The 18,621-nt window shown below is 43.2% G+C and overlaps 1 protein-coding gene across 3 annotated transcripts in view; it reads right to left on the bottom strand.

Annotated features, from left to right (window-relative positions):
• LOC113631214 (DLA class II histocompatibility antigen, DR-1 beta chain) overlaps positions 1-3,350 on the bottom strand; it is an 86,441-nt gene extending 83,091 nt beyond the window's left edge. The window contains exons 1-2 of one of the 3 annotated variants that reach the window (XM_027127525.1): positions 3,165-3,350; positions 1,464-1,733 (exon numbers count right to left, since the gene is read on the bottom strand). In XM_027127525.1, the coding sequence (XP_026983326.1) occupies positions 1,464-1,733; positions 3,165-3,273 (379 nt within the window). In that variant the 5' untranslated portion in view covers positions 3,274-3,350. The remainder of the gene's footprint in view (positions 1-1,463; positions 1,734-3,164) is intronic. The other 2 variants (XM_027127521.1, XM_027127520.1) reach the window with 2 other exon arrangements.
• Positions 3,351-18,621: the final 15,271 nt, after the last annotated feature.

Here is an 18,621-nt window from a genome sequence, read left to right as displayed (position 1 = left end):
GCAAAAATATAAGTATGTACTTGGTGGCATCAGGATGAAGGAGAAGGCAAGATAGGGTAAAGTAAGCTAAAAGTTATATGAACATACACAGAGAACACCAGGGTCAGACTAGGGATTAATCAGTGAGTTTTCAATCCCTTGAATGTATCATTTTGTCCCACTAACACTGAAAATCAGCAGGAACAGACTCATTGCTGCTTCTGGTCATAACTGGCTTAAACGAGGCTTTGCTTCCATTAGACTCTATATACATGTAGTAAAGAACATGATGCCTATTGTGTATTTGGGGGAGGCTTCAAGACAGTGAATAACTGTGTGTAATTACTTAAACTGTTTATTATGTACCAATATTAGCATATATAAAGTGGTGATGCTGATTGCTAACACCAAGGAAATTAAGTGGCATAGTATAGGTAGTGTTTGGTAAGACAATTGCCTAGCAATAGGTGCTCATGAAACTGGTATAATTAACTTTCAGAATGTCTACCCCTGCAGTGGATGTTGGGGGAGCTGGCAGGGAGAGAGAGGATAGGCAGGCCAACGGAACCTGAAACAATTTTTATTCAGTAATTAAATGGCATCAACTTATTTACCCCAAAACTTCAGCTCTGATATCAGCCATTTGTTGAGCTTTTCTAAGAAATTAAAACGTTGCCTTACAACAACACTCAAGTACTGTTTCTATTTTTACTAAACACTTTTTTTCCTCAGGCTTTGCATCCACGAATTCTAAATTGTTAAGATCCAAGTCAATAAGAGTTTAAAGCATTACGCAAAATCGTAAAGAATAATTAATACGGTCAGTTTTTAAGATCCTATTTACCTTTATGCTTTCTCTTGAGCCTAAGCAGCTGCGCAACAGAGAACATTTATTCATTAATTTAAGCAAGGTTTATGGAGCTCATACTACCTGCCAATGTGTCAGGTACTAGACACACAGGGATAATTAAGACAGTCCCTTGCCAGAAAGAGGGCCGGGACAAGTGATACAGTGACATCTATTTAAGAAACCAGGATTAAGATGAATAATGATTTGAAACCAAAAAGTGAAAATGTATTCTTTCATGGCTGTAATATATCACCACGTGTGTAAGGTGCCCTGAGAGCAGCCGTGGAGCAGCCCTAATTCCACCAGGCTGAGCTCCTGAGCTTCGGGAAGCAAAGAAGCCAAAGGCACGAGGCGGGAACGTGCAGAATTAGTGGAAAGAACTGCGCAGGACGAGGCTCTCGAGAGCTGGGGCCATACTGAGCAGTCCTAGACTCGCCTCTGCGGGTAATTTTCCAAGGCTACCAACCTCCGTCTCCCTGCTGTGCCCTCGGTCCCCGGCCCTCTGCGCAAGACGCCAGGGTTCGCTGTCCCCTCCGCGGGCCTGGGGATCCCACCCCCGCGGCCCCGCCCCCTCACCCCTGCGCGGAGTCTCGGCAGGGGAGGGTGGGCCCCGCGGAGGGCGGCCTGCGCTCACCTCGCCGCTGCACCGTGAAGGTCTCATCAACCCTGTAGTTGTGTCTGCACACCGTGTCCAGCGCGGCCCGTTCCTCCTCCAGGATGTCCTCCTGGCTGTTCCAGTACTCGGCGGTCCGCCGGCCCAGCTCGGTCACCGCCCGGAAGTCGTCCACGTCGCTGTCGAAGCGCACGAACTCCTCCCGATTATAGATGTATCTGTCCACGAACCGCACCCGCTCCGTGCCGTTGGTGAAGTAACACATGAACATATGACGGAACAAGAAATCCTCTGCGGGAGACACCGCCGCTCAGCCAGGCGGCAGCCGCTCGGCAGGCGGGGCGATGTCGGCCCGTGGCCAGCTGGGTCGGAAAAACCTGAAACCCGCCGCTCAACCCCGGGTTCCCGGCCCAGCCCAGCCCTGCGCCTCCCGCTGCGAACCCGGAGCCTCCGGGCGGCTCTTCCAAAGCCTCCCGCCCCGTCTGAGGGCTTCCAGAATGACCTTCGTGCGAGGAGGCCTGTCTCTGAGGGGAGCCCTGGGGCCTGTGATCCCTGCCTGAGCCTGAGAACCGAGTAAACAGAGCTATCGGGTGGGTTTTACATCCATCTCTGTACTTAGAGGGATCAGGACGTTCTCACATGAAATGTCATTTTCCCTCGAAATCCTGGGAACCTCAGAGACAAACAAGTGTCTACATAAGCACAAGACTTCAAGGGAATCACAAAGGAGCTGTAGAGTGGAGCCTGTCCTCGTCCTGACAGGCACATTTTCTGGGTCCCTGGCAAAGTGCCTTCCTTCCCATGCGTGGGTTTCCTCTGCGTTTCTGACACCCCGACCCGACTCCTTTGTAGTTAGAAGGGATCGACACGGCCCTAGTCCTAAAAAGGATGGTTTATTCACGGAAAGTGCACAGACTTTCAAAATAGATAAATTGGATTCCAATTAAACTGAGACAGTTACCAGCTTGGGTGGGTTACTTAACGGAGTATCTGTATCGTAAGTATAATTGTGTAAAAAGTCATTATATCTACACATAGGGGTGTTAGGAAGATTGACAGAGAATTTATTTGAAGATACTAATCCTGTGTCTGAAATGAATGCTTTCTCAATATACATATTTCTCTTCTTACGTTCTCCTTTCTCCTAAATCCCATCCATCCTCAACTCAAGTCTCTGAATACCACTCAAGTCACTATTTGACCATAAATCAGTGAAACTTGAGGTTAAGATTCTGTCGGTGGCCACCCAGTCAGCTCCACTCAAATACCAGGAGTTTGCTTCCAGGAACCCTCCACTCAAGAGTCAGGAATGTAGAGTCCTTTTCCTCAAATTCTGAGACTACAGAGACCACTGCTGCCCTACATTTCCCCAACCCAGGATCCCATAGTATTAAGTCCAGACAAGGTCTTGGGGGATCCTGAAATGACAAGTCCTGCTGTGTCTTTGGAGAAATTCTTTAAAACAAACTACCCATGCTCACTTTGTCCCAGCACTTGTAGTAGATACACACTCTGTCTCCTCCTCCCTGTTATAATGTCCCCAGGCTTAAGCCTGTGGGAGGGGGACTGTCCTCACTTTGTCATTAGAAGGTGGAAATGAGAATGTAACATAGCTCGCATCCCCGAAGAGAGGAAATATTCTGAGATCACACCCCGGGCCAAGTGTCCCTCAGAGCCTGGTCCCCAGAGTGGTGGCTCTGGAAGCAGCTGCCCTGCACTTACGTGGAGAGTCTCTGCCCTCAGCCTCTGGGGTGCTCAGCACCGTCAGCATCACCATCACAGCTGTTGTCCAAAGGCCTCTGGGGATCTGCAGAGCCACCGTCCCAGACATAATTGAGAACAAAGGAAGAAGTAATGGTAGTGAACACAGCTCACACCCAGTGGATCTGGTGTGCCTACTTTAGAGAATAAAAGTCTATGAAAGCTTCCATGTATGGCAGGATTGGAGAGTCCCAAGGAAAGGAACCAATCAGCACTGGAGCTGAAGTACCTCATGTATCTCCGGGCAGACATTTGTTTTGAAGGTTCTCAATCTAATGCCTGGCACTCTGTCTTCATCAAGTTACACTGGATGAACATTTCGGGTGAAGAGTCCTTGCAGTTTTGAATGATCTGAAGATTGAATGCCTTCGGAGTTTAAAGAACAAGAAGAGAGAAAAAATGATTCAAGAGTAGACATCTCTGTGATATATTTTTTTAATTAATTTATTTATATTTGGCTGTGTTGGGTCTTCATTTCTGTGCCAGGGCTTTCTGTACTTGCGGCGAGCAGGGGACACTCTTCATCGCGGTGCGCGGGCCTCTCACTGTCGCAGCCTCTCTTGTTGCGGAGCACAAGCTCCAGAGGTGCAGGCTCAGTAGTTGTGGCTCACACGCCTAGTTGCTCCACGGCATGTGGGATCTTCCCAGACCAGGGCTCGAACCCATGTCCCCTGCATTGGCAGGCAGATTCTCAACCACTGCGCCACCAGAGAAGCCCTGTGATATTTATTTAAAACCTATTGTTCTTGGGATTTGGGGTAAGGGAAAATAAGTGGGGATCATATTTCAGGGAGAGAAAATCATTGTCGCAGACAAGTTCACTTTTATTATCTTAGACACTCTGAGGAGCCTTAAGTTGTGGCGGGAAGAGCAGAGTTCTTGAAGGAGATGGTTTTGAGCTGCACTGATGTAGCAAGTGCCTGCTTGCCACCCCAGGTATCTTGCTATGCCTGGCATTGTTGTTGTCCATCGCTGTCACCAATAAAGGCATGGAAGAACAAAAAAAAAAAAAAAGGTTTTTTTGTTGTTGTTTTAAATTTATTTATTTTAAACTTATTTATGTTTTGGCCGCGTTGGGTCTTCGTTGCTGCACACAGGCTTTCTCTAGTTGCAGCGAGTGGGGACTTCTCTTCGTTGCAGTGCGCAGGCTTCCCATTGCGGTGGCTTCTCTTGTTGCAGAGCACGGGCTCAAGGCGCGCGGGCGTCGGTAGTTGTGGCTCGCAGCCTCTAGAGTGCAGGCTCAGTAGTTGTGGTGCACAAGCTCAGTTGTTCTGCAGCATGTGGGATCTTCCCGGACCAGGGCTCGAACCCGTGTCCTCTGTACTGGCAGGTGGCTTCTTAACCACTGCGCCACCAGGGACGTTGTCTACCACTGATGTGCTTTATGAGAGCCAACAAAATACTGAACGCTTCTGCCTCAAACTTCTCTTTGTAAAATGTGAGTCATGCTTCGTGCATTTTGTATCTAGGCCTTCATATATACAGACTTAAGAGTAATATGACTCGCTTAATATCGCAAAATGTTCCTCAGCGGCCAAGTGTAACTGTTGGCAGTATCAGGTTTATACGTGGAGCAAGAAAACAAAATTTGACAACCAGTCCTGCTGGAAAGTGATTTTTTCATTACACAACAATCTATTGCATTTATGCTCTTTGAATGCAAGTATTTGAAAAATTAAGTTGACTTTTCTCTTAAAATCTCTTCAGCCGCTCAGATCCTCCCTGAACCATCTGATGTCAGCAAAAACACAATCCACAAACATTAACAGCATTCAGACACAGTCACCTTTATTTCTGAGGACAGAGAGCAAAAGACGTGGAGAAGCATTTCCTGCAGCTTGAATAGTGTTAATGAGGGAGCAGATACTTATGGTTACAGATTGTACTACAGTACAATACTATTGTATTGTACAGATTGTGCCAGCCCTAAGCATCAAGTTCCCAATGGCAGAAGTATCAATGTGTTTTTTTTAATAAATGTATTATTTATTAGGCTCCTCTTGCCCATGACTAGGGGCAGTATTAAATGGTTATAGAGCAATTAGAACAGTGTCTGGAAAACATTAATAAACAAGAAAATAAGTGTTTCTCCCTCTATTCTCTCTCTTCCTGAATTTTAGGTTCTTCTTTCAAAATAGAGGAAAGGATCTACAAGCAGGACATAAAGCGTTTACCAGGTAAAAAGAAACAGGGAAGAGGCAACGAGAGGAAGTTTCCATTAGTGGCACATGAAGACAATGAGTTAGTTCAATATTCTGAATTAGGTGCATAGTCCCAGAGCACCCGAGACTGGGGATCTGTCACTGGGCTTCCACCAGCAGTGGCGCAATCAGGATCCGGGTAATTTCAGAGCAGGGAGGGCTTCCATGGTGGGACGAAAACATAAAAGAGGAACATCGAACTCAGACCGGTAATAGGGTTGGGAGGCAACAAAGAACAGTCAGAGAGGGATTCTGAAGGTGCCTCAGGTCCCTCAGACCTTACTTCAGGGCCCCTTGGAATAAACAGAGGCTTCTGGCCCATGTCCTCCCTCCTGTCCTAAGGGAGAAATTCCCTCCGTTCTGCTCTGGGGCTGTCAGTGGATGCTGCCTCAGACCTGGGGATTGCCTGGTCTTACAGCCCTCTTCACACAGACTTTTCAACTAGCAGCAGCAAGAGTGTCAGCTTAAAATCCTCTTTCTGATTGGCTAAAACCTCATCTGCAAGGCTCTGGTTTGAGCTTCTGCCTGCTGTTTCTCCCAAGCCAGGCAGCATTCTCTACATTTTCTAGAGTTCTCTGTACTGTCCATATCCCTGCTGTGCTACTCAGGGCAGTCACTGCTGGTCCGGCCTGAGAGAAGGCGACACGCACAGACCTTCTGATTCCAGGTGTCTACCTGAATCACCCTGTGGAGGCAGAGCACCTAGGATGAGGCCAGTGTATACCCCATGAGGGTAGACAGTGGCATCAAGGAACAGTCGTTGATGTGGGTCAGGCTTCCTGTAGGAAGACTCTCGTGGTTCATCCTCTGTTCCCTCAGGATGAGAGATAAAAGCTGTGGACTGTTTCCTTGGGGAAATTCAGGGAGAAATCATCTTCCCTGGTCAACATCCCTCAAAATCTGCACTTGGTCAGTTAACTGTGAAGGTACTAATCATCTTGTCACCAGAAGGGCCATCCAGGACCCTATTCTACATTCAATTCAGGAAACAAAATACATTGTACATTCTGAAAGATTCCATGACCTTCTTAATGCCAGTAGTAATTTAATTAGTAATACTTCCCCCAGAATATTATTCCCTTCAATAAAAATTTGTCACACCACTATCCCTAAGTTTTTCCAAATCTTTGTGAAGCTACTCACACATGTCCCCTACATGAACACTTAAGTAACCAGTTATATGAATTTTCCATGACATATATAAAGTAGGTCCTTTCTCTTTGCACAGTTATCTCTTTAAAATCACAGTTTACAGAATCCGAAGAAAGAGTCAAATTAGTAACAGAGTGACCATGTATAAGCCATTTCAGTTCTGAAAGCCTTAGTTCTGCCTCATCTGCAGAAAGAATACACATATCACAGGACCACTTCATGAACACAGATATCATTTGCAAAAGTCCACTGCAATCTATGGTGAGTTACATACACACTAGCTTTTAATATAATAGTAGTGAGTTCATCTTTCTTGATGTCATTAAAGTCTTGTTATTTGCCATTTCTACTCAGATGATAGAATCATCATGGTTTCAAATCCTCATTATGGAGAAAAAGAGAGGGGAAAGCACGTTAGGTATATTTGATCATGAATCCACTGCATTTTCCCTCTCCGAAGCTCATGACTACCCTTGCACAGAACTGCCATTTTAACTATAATTTCAGATCTCAGAAACTGGTCCTCTTCTCAGTGGGCTCACAAATGTGGAAACTTGAGTGCAAAACAGAGTTTAATACGAATTGATGAAAGAAGAGCGTGAGTGCAGGTTTGTGAACGTCATAGACTGCTATGGCAGAGCCCAGGGCCATATTTCACACATCTTGATTTGATTTAGAGGAAGAGGGACTGGCCACTCCTCATCGTAGCTTCTGCCAAATATCTAAAAGACACGTCCTATGCCACATGCCTGAGTGCCCTGCTTTCCTCACCCTCATTATCAGGGGTCCCCCTGTGTCTGAGCTCTGACACATCTATATGGTTTGGTTTCCAGGAGTTTTGTCCCCCTTCCCAAAAACCCAGCACACCCTAGGTGGTGGTTACTGTCAGTTACCAATATTTTTATACAGCTCCAGAGTTAAGGTCCTGGGTTCCAAAGATGAAAATACATGGATCCTGCCTTCTAGGAGTCCACACATTGGAGGAGAGACATATATGGGGAAAAATAAAAGAGACAAAAGTTTGCAATAGCTACTAAGGGGAATGTCAAATACTATTGACTAAAGACAAGACTAGGCAGTGTTCAAGGTTCAGGGTACATTTAAAACTCTAAATTGATAATGATGCCCATTTGTTCAGTTATTTTCTTTTCTCTTGGAAAGGGTTGGCAACACAGGACTAGGAGGTGACGATTATTTGTGGATTAATTCATAAATAATAATTTTTCAAGATGGTGAGGGTGGGGAGTTAATGGCGTAGAAGTCATTACAGGATTGAAAGAAAGGTTTTTCAGGTGCACTTCTCAGAGGAAGTGATGGCTCAACAGATAAAGGGCTATGATGATTCCAGGCAAAGAGACATACCTGAGTGCAGACCCAGAGGTTTGGCAAGACTGGCGGTGGGGAGACAGGGATCATTCACAACTTGTGGTTTGGTATGATTAGAGGGTGGGATTCAAGTATCCTAGTCTTTGTGAGATTTGATGATAGTACCGTTGGAAGTTGCCTGCACTTTCTTCAGCTTAATGAGAAAGAATAGAGGGAATTTAAGCAGCAGAGTGCCACAACATGCTTTTCTGTTCATAAAACCACCTTGGAAGCAGTGTGAAGGAGACTTTTCAAAGGGACTGTAGATTACTGTGATCCAAAAAGGATCAAGGTTAATTTGATGAACCCAATCCAACAAAAGCCAGTTTAGAAAGGAACCAATGTACCAATGACCACTTTGCTAAATTTACCAACATTAATGTACCCTAAACTCATTTCTTTTTTTTTTCCTACTCCTAAGGTTTGTGTAAATTCATATTTGATGGTTTGGAAGTGTATTAGAGGGCTGAGAATCATAGACTTCCAAGTGTCTGGGGCCCTCCTGCTCTCCCATGGGCCCTGTTCCCCTGCTTCCTGGGACTCTACTCTGTATTTCTGCCAACAAACAGCTCCTGTTCCCATGAAGCTTTATAACAAATGCATTTGTAAAAACAAAATTAAAGCAGGTCAACTACACTTCACAGGCAATTTCATAGGTTGTTTTCAATGTTTTTAATATAAGTTGGAATAAACATTTTAAATAGTTTAAAATGTTTTGATTTAATTTTGTAAATTAATAATTTGGTATAATTAATAAGGACTAATTATAAATTAATCCTTCAGAGATATTAGCAAAAGAGCCCTTAAAATGCTAAAATCTTAACTAAATACAACTTTTAAAAGTATTTGATACCAATATAAATATAAACTGAAAATTTTCTATGTGAAATGATTCCATTACTGTAATGTTCATGTCCTACACAAGGCTGACACTTCAAGAGTGGAAGACGTGAGCAGAAGCAAGAAGAACTACAATCCTGCAGCCTGTGGAACAAAAACCACATTCACAGAAAGAGAGACAAGATGAAAAGGCAGAAGGCTATGTACCAGATGAAGGAGTAAGATAAAACCCGAGAAAAACAACTAAATGAAGTGGACATAGGCAACCTTCCAGAAAAAGAATTCAGAATAATGATTGTGAAGATGATCCAGAACCTCGGAAAAAGAATGGAGGCAAAGATCAAGAAGATGCAAGAAATGTTTAACAAAGACCTAGAAGAATTAACGAACAAACAAACAGAGGTGAACAATACAATAACTGAAATGAAAAATACACTAGAAGGAATCAACAGCAGAATAACTGAGGCAGAAGAACGGAGAGGTGACCTGGAAGACAGAATGGTGGAATTCACCGCCATGGAACAGAATAAAGAAAAAAGAATGAAAAGAAATGAAGACAGCCTAAGAGACCTCTGGGCCAACATTAAACACAACAACATTCACATTATAGGGGTCCCAGAAGGAGAACAGAGAGAGAAAGGACCTGAGAAAATATTGGAAGAGATTGTAGTCGAAAACTGCCCTAACGTAGGAAAGGAAATAGCCACCCAAGTCTAGGAAGCACCGAGAGTCCCAGGCAGGATAAACCCAAGGAGAAACACGCCCAGACACATAGTAATCAAATTGACAAAAATTAAAGACAAAGAAAAATTATTAAAAGCAGCAAGGGAAAAATGACAAATACCATACAAGGGAACTCCCATAAGGTTAACAGCTTATTTCTCAGCAGAAACTCTACAAGCCAGAAGGGAGTGACATGACATATTTAAAGTGATGAAAGGGAAGAATCTACAACCGAGATTACTCTACCCAGCAAGGATCTCATTCAGATTCGATGGAGAAATCAAAAGCTTTACACACAAGCAAAAGCTAAGAGAATTCAGCACCACCAAACCAGCTCTACAACAAATGCTAAAGGAACTTCTCTAAGTGGGAAACACAACAGAAGAAAAGGACCTACAAATACAAACCCATAACAACTAATAAAATGGTAATAGGACAGTACATATCAATAATTACCTTAAATGTGAGTGGATTAAATGCTCCAACCAGAAGACACAGGCTTGCTGAATGGATACAAAAACAAGACCCATATATATGCTGTCTACAAGAGACCCACTTCAGACCTAGGGACACATACAGACTGAAAGTGAGGGGATGGAAAAAGATATTCCATGAAATGGAAATCAGAAGAAAGCTGGAGTAGCAATACTCATATCAGATAAAACAGACTTTAAAATACAGAATGTTAAAAAAGACAAGGAAGGACACTACATAATGATCAAGGGATCAATCCAAGAAGAAGATATAACAATTATAAATATATATGCACCCAACATAGGAGCACCTCAATACATAAGGCAACTGCTAACAGCTACAAAAGAGGAAATCGACAGTAACACAATAATAGTGGGGGACTTTAACACCTCACTTACACCAATGGACAGGTCATCCAAAATGAAAATAAATAAGGAAACAGAAGTTTTAAGTGACACAATAGGACAGATTTAGTTGATATTTATAGGACATTCCATCCAAAAACAGCAGATTACACTTTCTTCTCAAGTGCACACGGAACATTCTCCAGGATAGATCACATCTTGGGTCACAAATCAAGCCTGAGTAAATTTAAGAAAATTGAAATCATATCAAGCATCTTTTCTGACCACAACGCTATGAGATTAGAAATCAATTACGGGGAAAAACACGTAAAAAACACAAACACATGGAGGCTAAACAACACGTTACTAAACAACCAAGAGATCACTGAAGAAATCAAAAAGGAAATCAAAAAATACCTAGAGACAAATGACAATGAAAACACAACGATCCAAAACCTATGGGATGCAGCAAAAGCAGTTCTAAGAGGGAAGTTTATAGCTATACAAGCCTACCTCAAGAAACAAGAAAAATCTCAAATAAACAATCTAACCTGACACCTAAAGGAACTAGAGAAAGAAGAACAAACAAAACCCAAAGTTAGTAGGAGGAAAGAAATCATAAAGATCAGAGCAGAAATAAATGAAATAGAAACAAAGAAAACAATAGCAAAGATCAATAAAACTAAAAGCTGGTTCTTTGAGAAGATAAACAAATTGATAAACCATTAGCCAGACTCATCAAGAAAGAGAGGGACAGGACTCAAATCAATAAAATTAGAAATGAAAAAGGAGAAGTTACAACAGACACCGCAGAAAAACAAAGCATCCTAAGAGACTACTACAAGCAACTCTATGCCAATAAAATGGACAACCTGGAAGAAATGGACAAATTCTTAGAAAGGTATAACCTTCCAAGATTGAACCAGGAAGAAACAGAAAATATGAACAGACCAATCACAAGTAATGAAATTGAAACTGTGATTAAAAATCTTCCAACAAACAAAAGTACAGGACCAGATGGCTTCACAGGTGAATTCTATCAAACATTTAGAGAAGAGCTAACACCCAAACTCTTCCAAAAAATTGCAGAGGAAGGAACACTCCCAAACTCTTTCTATGAGGCCGCCATCACCCTGATACCAAAACCAGACAAAGATACTACAAAAAAACAAAACTACAGACCAATATCACTCATGAATATATATATGCAAAACTCCTCAACAAAATACTAGCAAACAGAATCCAACAAAATATTAAAAGATCATATACCATGATCAAGTGGGATTTATCCCAGGGATGCAAGGTTCTTCAATATACGCAAATCAATCAATGTGATACACCATATTAACAAATTGAAGAAGAAAAACCATATGATCATCTCAACAGATGCAGAAAAAGCTGACAAAATTCAACACCTGTTTATGATTAAAAACTCTCCAGAAAGTGGGCATAGAGGGAACCTACCTCAACATGATAAAGGGCATATACAACAAACCCACAGCAAACATCATTTTCAAAGGTGAAAAACTGAAAGCATTTCCTCTCAAATCAAGAATGAGATAAGGATGTCCACTCTCACACTATTATTCAACATAGTTTTGGAAGTCCTAGCCACGGCAATCAGAGAAGAAAAAGAAATAAAAGGAATACAAATTGGAAAAGAAGAAGTAAAACTGTCACTGTTTGCAGATGACATGATACTATACATAGGGAATCCTAAAGATGCCACCAGAAAACTTCTAAAGCTAATCAATGAATTTGGTCAAGTTGCAGGATACAAAATTAATGCACAGAAATCTCTTGCATTCCTACACACTAATGATGAAAAATCTGAAAGAGAAATTAAGGAAACACTCCCATTTACCATTGCAACAAAAAGAATAAAGTACCCAGCAATAAACCTACCTAGGGAGACAAAAGACCTGTATACAGAAGACTATAAGACACTGATGAAAGAAATTAAAGATGATACAAACAGATGGAGAGAGATACCATGTTCTTGTATTTGAAGAATCAATATTGTGAAAATGACTATACTACCCAAAGCAATCTACAAATTCAGTGCAATCCCTATCAAATTACCAATGGCATTTTTTACAGAACTAAAACAAAAAAGTCTTAAAATTTGTATGGAGACACAAAAGACCCCGAATAGCCAAAGCAGTGTTGAGGGAAAAAAACGGAGCTGGAGGAATCAGATTCCCTGACTTCAGACTATACTACAAAGCTACAGTAATCAAGACAATATGATACTGGCACAAAAACAGAAATATACATCTATGGAACAGGATAGAAAGCCCAGCGATAAACCCATACACCTACGGTCAACTAATCTATGACAAAGGAGGCAAGGATGTACAATGGAGTAAAGACAGTCTTTCAGTTAGTGGTCCTGGGAAAACTGGACAGCTACATGTGAAAGAATGAAATTAGAACACTCCCTAACACCATACACAAAAATAAACTCAAAATGGATTAGAGACCTAAATTTAAGACCAGACACTATAAAACTCTTAGAGATAAACATAGAAAGAACACTCTTTGACAGAAATCACAGCAATATTTTTTTGATCCACCTCTAGAGAAATGGAAATAAAAACAAAAATAAACAAATGGGACCTAATGAAACTTCAAAGCTCTTACAAAGCAAAGGAAACTACAAACAAGATGAAAAGACAACCCTCAGAATGGGAGAAAATATTTGCAAGCGAATCAACGGACAAAGGATTAATCTCCAAAATGTATAAACAGCTCATGCAGCTCAATATTAAAAAAAAGACAACCCAATCCAAAAATGGGCTGAAGACCTAAGTAGACATTTCTCCAAAGAAGACATACCGATGGCCAAGGTGCACATGAAAAGCTGCTCAATATCACTAATTATTAGAGAAATGCAAATCAAAACTACAATGAGGTATCACCTCACACCAGTTAGAATGGGCATCATCAGAAAATCTACAAATAACAAATGCTGGAGAGGGTGTGGAGAAAAGGGAACCCTCTTGCACTGTTGGTGGGAATGTAAATTGATAAGCCACTATGGAGAACGGTATGGAGGTTCCTTTAAAAACTAAAAATAGAATTACCATATGACCCAGCAATCCCACTACTGGGCATATACCCAGAGAAAACCATAATTCAAAAAGACACATGAACCCCAATGTTCACTGCAGCACTATTTACGATAGCCGGGTCATGGAAGCCCATTGACAGATAAATGGATAAAGATGCAGCACATATACACAGTGGAATATTACCCAGCCATAAAAAGGAATGAAACTGGGTCATTTGTAGAGACGTGGATGGATCTAGAGACTGTCATACAGAGTGAAGAAAGAGAAAAGCAAACATCGTATATTAACGCATGTATGTGGAATCTAGAAAAATGGTACAGATGAACCGGTTTGCAGGGCAGAAATTGAGACACAGATGTAGAGAACAAATGTATGGACACCAAAGGGGGAAAGTGGTGGGGGTGGGGACAGGGGTGGTGTGATGAACTGGGAGATTGGGATTGACATGTATATACTAATATGTACAAAATGGATAACTAATAAGAACCTGCTGTACAAAAAAATAAATAAAATAAAATTCAAAATAAAAAAAAGCCTGGAAGAGGTGGCCATTTCAAATAATACATAGAAATCAACACATAGAGAGTCAAGAAAAATGAAGAAAGAATGAAGAAATGTGTACCAAAGAATAAGTTAAATTCTCAGAAATAAAAAAAAACTTAATGAAAAGGAGATAAGTAATTTACTTGATGAAGAGTTCAAAGTACCAACCATAAAGATGCTCACTAAACTTAGAGGACTAAATGAACACAGTGAGAACTTCAACAAAGAGACAGAAAATAAAAGAAAATCTAAGAAAATTAAAACAGAACACACAGGGCTTCCCTGGTGGCACGGTGGTTAAGAATCCGCCTGCCAATGCAAGGGACAGAGGTTCCAGCTCTGGCCTGGGAAGATCCCACTTGCCGTGGAGCAACTAAGCCCGTGCGCCACAACTACTGAGCCTGCACTCTAGAGCCCGCAAACCACAACCACTGAGCTCACGTGCCACAATTACTGAAGCCCACGCGCCTAGAGCCCATGCTCTGCAAGAAGAGAAACCACAATGAGAAGCCCGCACACCACAACGAAGGGTAGCCCCCTCTCACTGCGACTAGAGAAAGCCCGCGCACAGCAACGAAGACCCAACACAGCCAAAAACAAAACAAAACAAATAAATTAATTTTAAAAAACAGAACACACAGCTAAAATACAATAACTAAACTGAAGAATACATGAGAGAGGTTCAACAGCAGAATAGATGAAGCAGAAGAAACTCAGAGAAAGTGAACTTAGAGAAAGTGAACTTAGAGAAAGGCCAGAGCAGCTTGCCTAATCAGGACAGGAAAAAGAAAAAAATAATGGAATAAAAGTAAAGCTTCAGGGACTTATGGGACAACCTCAAATGGACTAACATTTGCTTCTAAAAGTCCCAGAGGAGAAGAAATAGATTGAGGCAGAAATTTTATTTAAATAAATAATGGCTAAAAACTTTCTTAACCTGGGGAAAGAAACGGACAACCAGGTCCAGGAAGCTGAGAGTTTAAATAACATCAATCCAAAGAAATCCACACCAAGACACATAAATTTTGGTCAACGAAATGAACACATAATTCCCACAGTAGGAGGCAAGCTCTATTCCATCACACCTCTCTGCTGCCCATCCCTGTAGATGCTCTCCCTCAGTTAGATCAAGCACTCTCCTAAAATCACGTCTTTCTTTGTAGGCAAAGAGAACAAAGGCACAGTTTCCAGTCTCCACCTTCAGAAGTGAGGCAGCTCTTTGCCTGTCCCACCTCACCCCAGGCCTCTTACCTGGGCTTTAGGAATGAGTACCTGACGCGGAAGCCTCCCAATACCCTGATGGCAATAACCATGAAGCGCAATCAGCTGACACCATTGTTGAGACCAGAGCAAAACCCCACCTGTATTGCTCCCTGGTGCTGATTCAAGGGTAGTGTGAGATGAAGTTGCAGCAGGCCCATGGGAAGAGCCCCTCCATCCTTGAGAGAAGACTCTGTGCCTTGAGTTCCAGCTTGGCTCCAGGCAAGTCCACCCCTCCTGCCCCAAACTGCTCATTCCTTCACTACCCTGTGCTTTTCCTTCAACCTCCCAGCTCCAAGCACACAGCCTTGCCCAGGTGTGAAATTCCTCCCATCGCAGGGAGCAGTAGCTTCCTGGGCCTTTGCTTCTGAGCTCAGGAAAGAGGACAGAATGGCCGCAGAAGAAATCCCCGGAGGCCTGGACGAGCTGTTCTCTGCTGGGGACAGCACAGATCTGAACTGACCCTTCCCTTCAGCACCTGCCGTCACACCAGACCCACTCTTGTGACTACACTCTGGGGGGCTGGCCTGGCCCCCACCTTCCTCACAGGCTGGCCTCTCCTCACCCTTGACTCCACCAATACCAACTCCCAGCAGCTCTCCCAAAGACATAGGCCAGGCCCTCCTCTGCACCACCGCATGTGCTGTTTCCCTACCTGGAATTTTTCTTCCTCCTTATCTGTTGGCTGACTCTTCTCATTTTTCAAAACTGAGGTCAGTGTCTCTTAAACCCCCAAATCCTTACTTTGGCCTGTAAGGAGCACAGGGGCCTCCCCAGCTACCTCTCTGATCTCATCTCCTAGCTCCCCAAGCTTACCATGCTTGATCACACTGGGCCCCTTCCTGTCCCTGGAGCTGCCTGGCACACCAGGGCCTTTGTACTTGCCGTCCCTCACTGCCTGGCACAATCCTCTCCCCACTACTCACACGACTCTCTCTTCATTCCAGTCCTCTTCCTACAAATGGAGCCCTCTCCTGAGGCCTTCGCTGACCCCTGTCTAAATAGGGGTCACACACCATCTCGCTCCACACCCCTCCTCTGTTTGTCCTCCTTGCACATATCATGACCTGATATTATGTTACGATTTATGTGTTATGTTCATTGCCCTCCTCCCCCAGTAGTGATGAGTCCTGTGGCTGCAGGGGCTCTCGTGTTCAGCAGTGCATCGTAAGCCTCTAGAACAGCACCCGACGTGCAGCGTGCCCCTGGAAACAGCGGCTGCGTAAAGGTTGTTTCCAGTTTTTTTTTCTAACTTGATATTCTGCTGCCTCTGGGCAGCTCTGTGAATACAGACAGGACTCTTGGTTAGGCTGGTGTGGATTTGACTCAGATGTCATATGTGTTTGTGTATGTGCGTGCACATGCATGTGGGTGTATGCACACATGTGTGTGCCTTACTGGTTCAGAACAATGATGTGAAAGACTGATTCCATCCTCTCTTTGAAGAGCATGAAATGATTGTAAGAGAAATTCCTTCACAGTTCTATTTGGGGCCCACTACTCTGACAGTGGGTTGCATTTGTCCATTCTAAATGTGCCAGATGCCAGTGTGAGCTGTCCCTCTACCCAAACTCCACACTGGAGATCAAGGCTGGCCTCAAGGGTGTGGGACCAGTGACTGCACAGGGCCCTGTACTCAGAAAGGCCCCACGCTTGTTTCAGTGCTCTGCTGCCGTTGGCGTGATTGAAAGTCTTCATCATTTTGAACACTTGGCTGTATACCTGGAAATAACACAACATTGTAAACCAACTCTACTTTAATTAAAAAGTTAATTAATTATTTTTTTAAAATAAACCTCAATTGTGATGGAGGCATAGAAATCAAAGAGAAGGGAGAGATCCAAGCGATATTATGGAGAAAGAATTGATAGAATTATATCCAAGATCAGGTAGGAGAGATGATAACTAGAAAAGGGTTGGAGTGAAGTGGATGCTGACGCTCAGGCCTGGAGAGCCGGATACATGATGGGCCATCGAGAGACAAGGAGACATCAGATGAGCTGGTTTGTGGCAATGGGTGGGAGGAGTGTGAGATGTGGGAAATGACCTTTGAATGGGGATGGCTGTTTAGAATTGCCCTGGGGCTGGTTCCACCTCACTGCACAAACCCTGGGAACAGGATTCAGGTAGAATACACTGTGAATGGCAATTCCTGCAGTCGGGCTGTGCCAGGGAGAATCTGAGTCGACAGTGGAATATTCAAATGTGAATATCTAGAAGGAAGTTTGATTCATGAGACCAGTCAGCGGCAGAAAGAGGAACCAGCAAAGATCGAAGCTGGCTTTGAACAGGGGAGAGCCGTGGTGTCAAGATCAGTGGAAATGACAACTCCAGAAGAAGGGGTGGTGACCATGTCAGATGCTGTGGAAGGTCAAGAAAGATGCGGGAAGAGAGGTTTGCGTTCGTTAGATGGGAGGTGCTGGGGGGACGGTCCATGTTTACGTCTGTTGTCTAGTATAATTATTAGCAGCATCTCCTTTCACTCTGAAAAGATCCCTCTTACAGGTGACCTTTCAAAGAAACAGTTTCAGGTGAAAGATTGGAAGTGAAAGCCAGACCCCATGGATGAAAGAAAAAGACAAAAAATTGGGGATGGAGCCCTTCCTCCTCCACACTCAGCTGTTCCCCAATCAGAACAGTTTGATGGTGACTATAACAGAGAGGAGACTGACACCAGGTTTATACAGAGATGTTCACCCTTCGGTTTACTCGTTTTTGTTTCCATAAAGGTAACAAGACAAAGAAGCCGCCTGACCTTGGACGGACTGAGAACAAGCGCAAGCGCAGTCTTCCGCTACCTGCCAGGTGTTTTTTGGAACCTCTGTGGAAAACCACCATCTCCCGGTTTTGGGACAGCTAGCTGCCCCCCTCCTGCTGCAACACTGTCTTTGGAAAGCGGGCCTAGCTGGGAGGTGAAAGCTCTCCCTTGTTTGTGTTATTTGACACGGGGGCATGGAGTTCAGAGCAATCAGAAGGGGACTGCAATGGCTTTTAATTCTACATTTGGGGTGTGTGTGTTCATCTCCTTATTTTTGGAGTGTGAAATGATGAGAACCTTTTTAAAACTATGATTTATTTACTGAAATGAACTTTTTACTTTTCTTTCTCTGAGATGAATGAAAGTGTGAAACAGAGAAAGTATAACTTGAAAGGGGTTTTTGGGGGGTTGAGGAAACTAGAAAAGGATATTATGTGATGGAAGAGACAACAGCTCAGTGAGAGGTTGCTGCTTCGTTTGTTTGACTGTACACATGGTTGGGAAAGTTATATAAAGCATACAAATGGTTACTCAAATAACAGGGAAAGAGGACATTCGTGGCTTGACACATCATTTAAGTTAACCCAGTGCTTTTCTCTAGAAAAATCACCTCCCTGATCTTTTTCTTCTGAGAGCCAATGAGCTGGCTGAGAGAAGGTGTGAGGGAACAGCAAGGTGTAACAG

The sequence above is a fragment of the Aethalodelphis obliquidens genome, unplaced genomic scaffold, assembly GCF_003676395.1.
Source record: "Aethalodelphis obliquidens isolate GAN/ISIS:26980383/991018 unplaced genomic scaffold, ASM367639v1 scaffold31, whole genome shotgun sequence".
Classification (NCBI taxonomy): Eukaryota; Metazoa; Chordata; class Mammalia; order Artiodactyla; family Delphinidae; genus Aethalodelphis; species Aethalodelphis obliquidens.
Note: the sequence above shows the minus strand (reverse complement) of the source record. Positions and strands in the feature narration are given on the sequence as shown.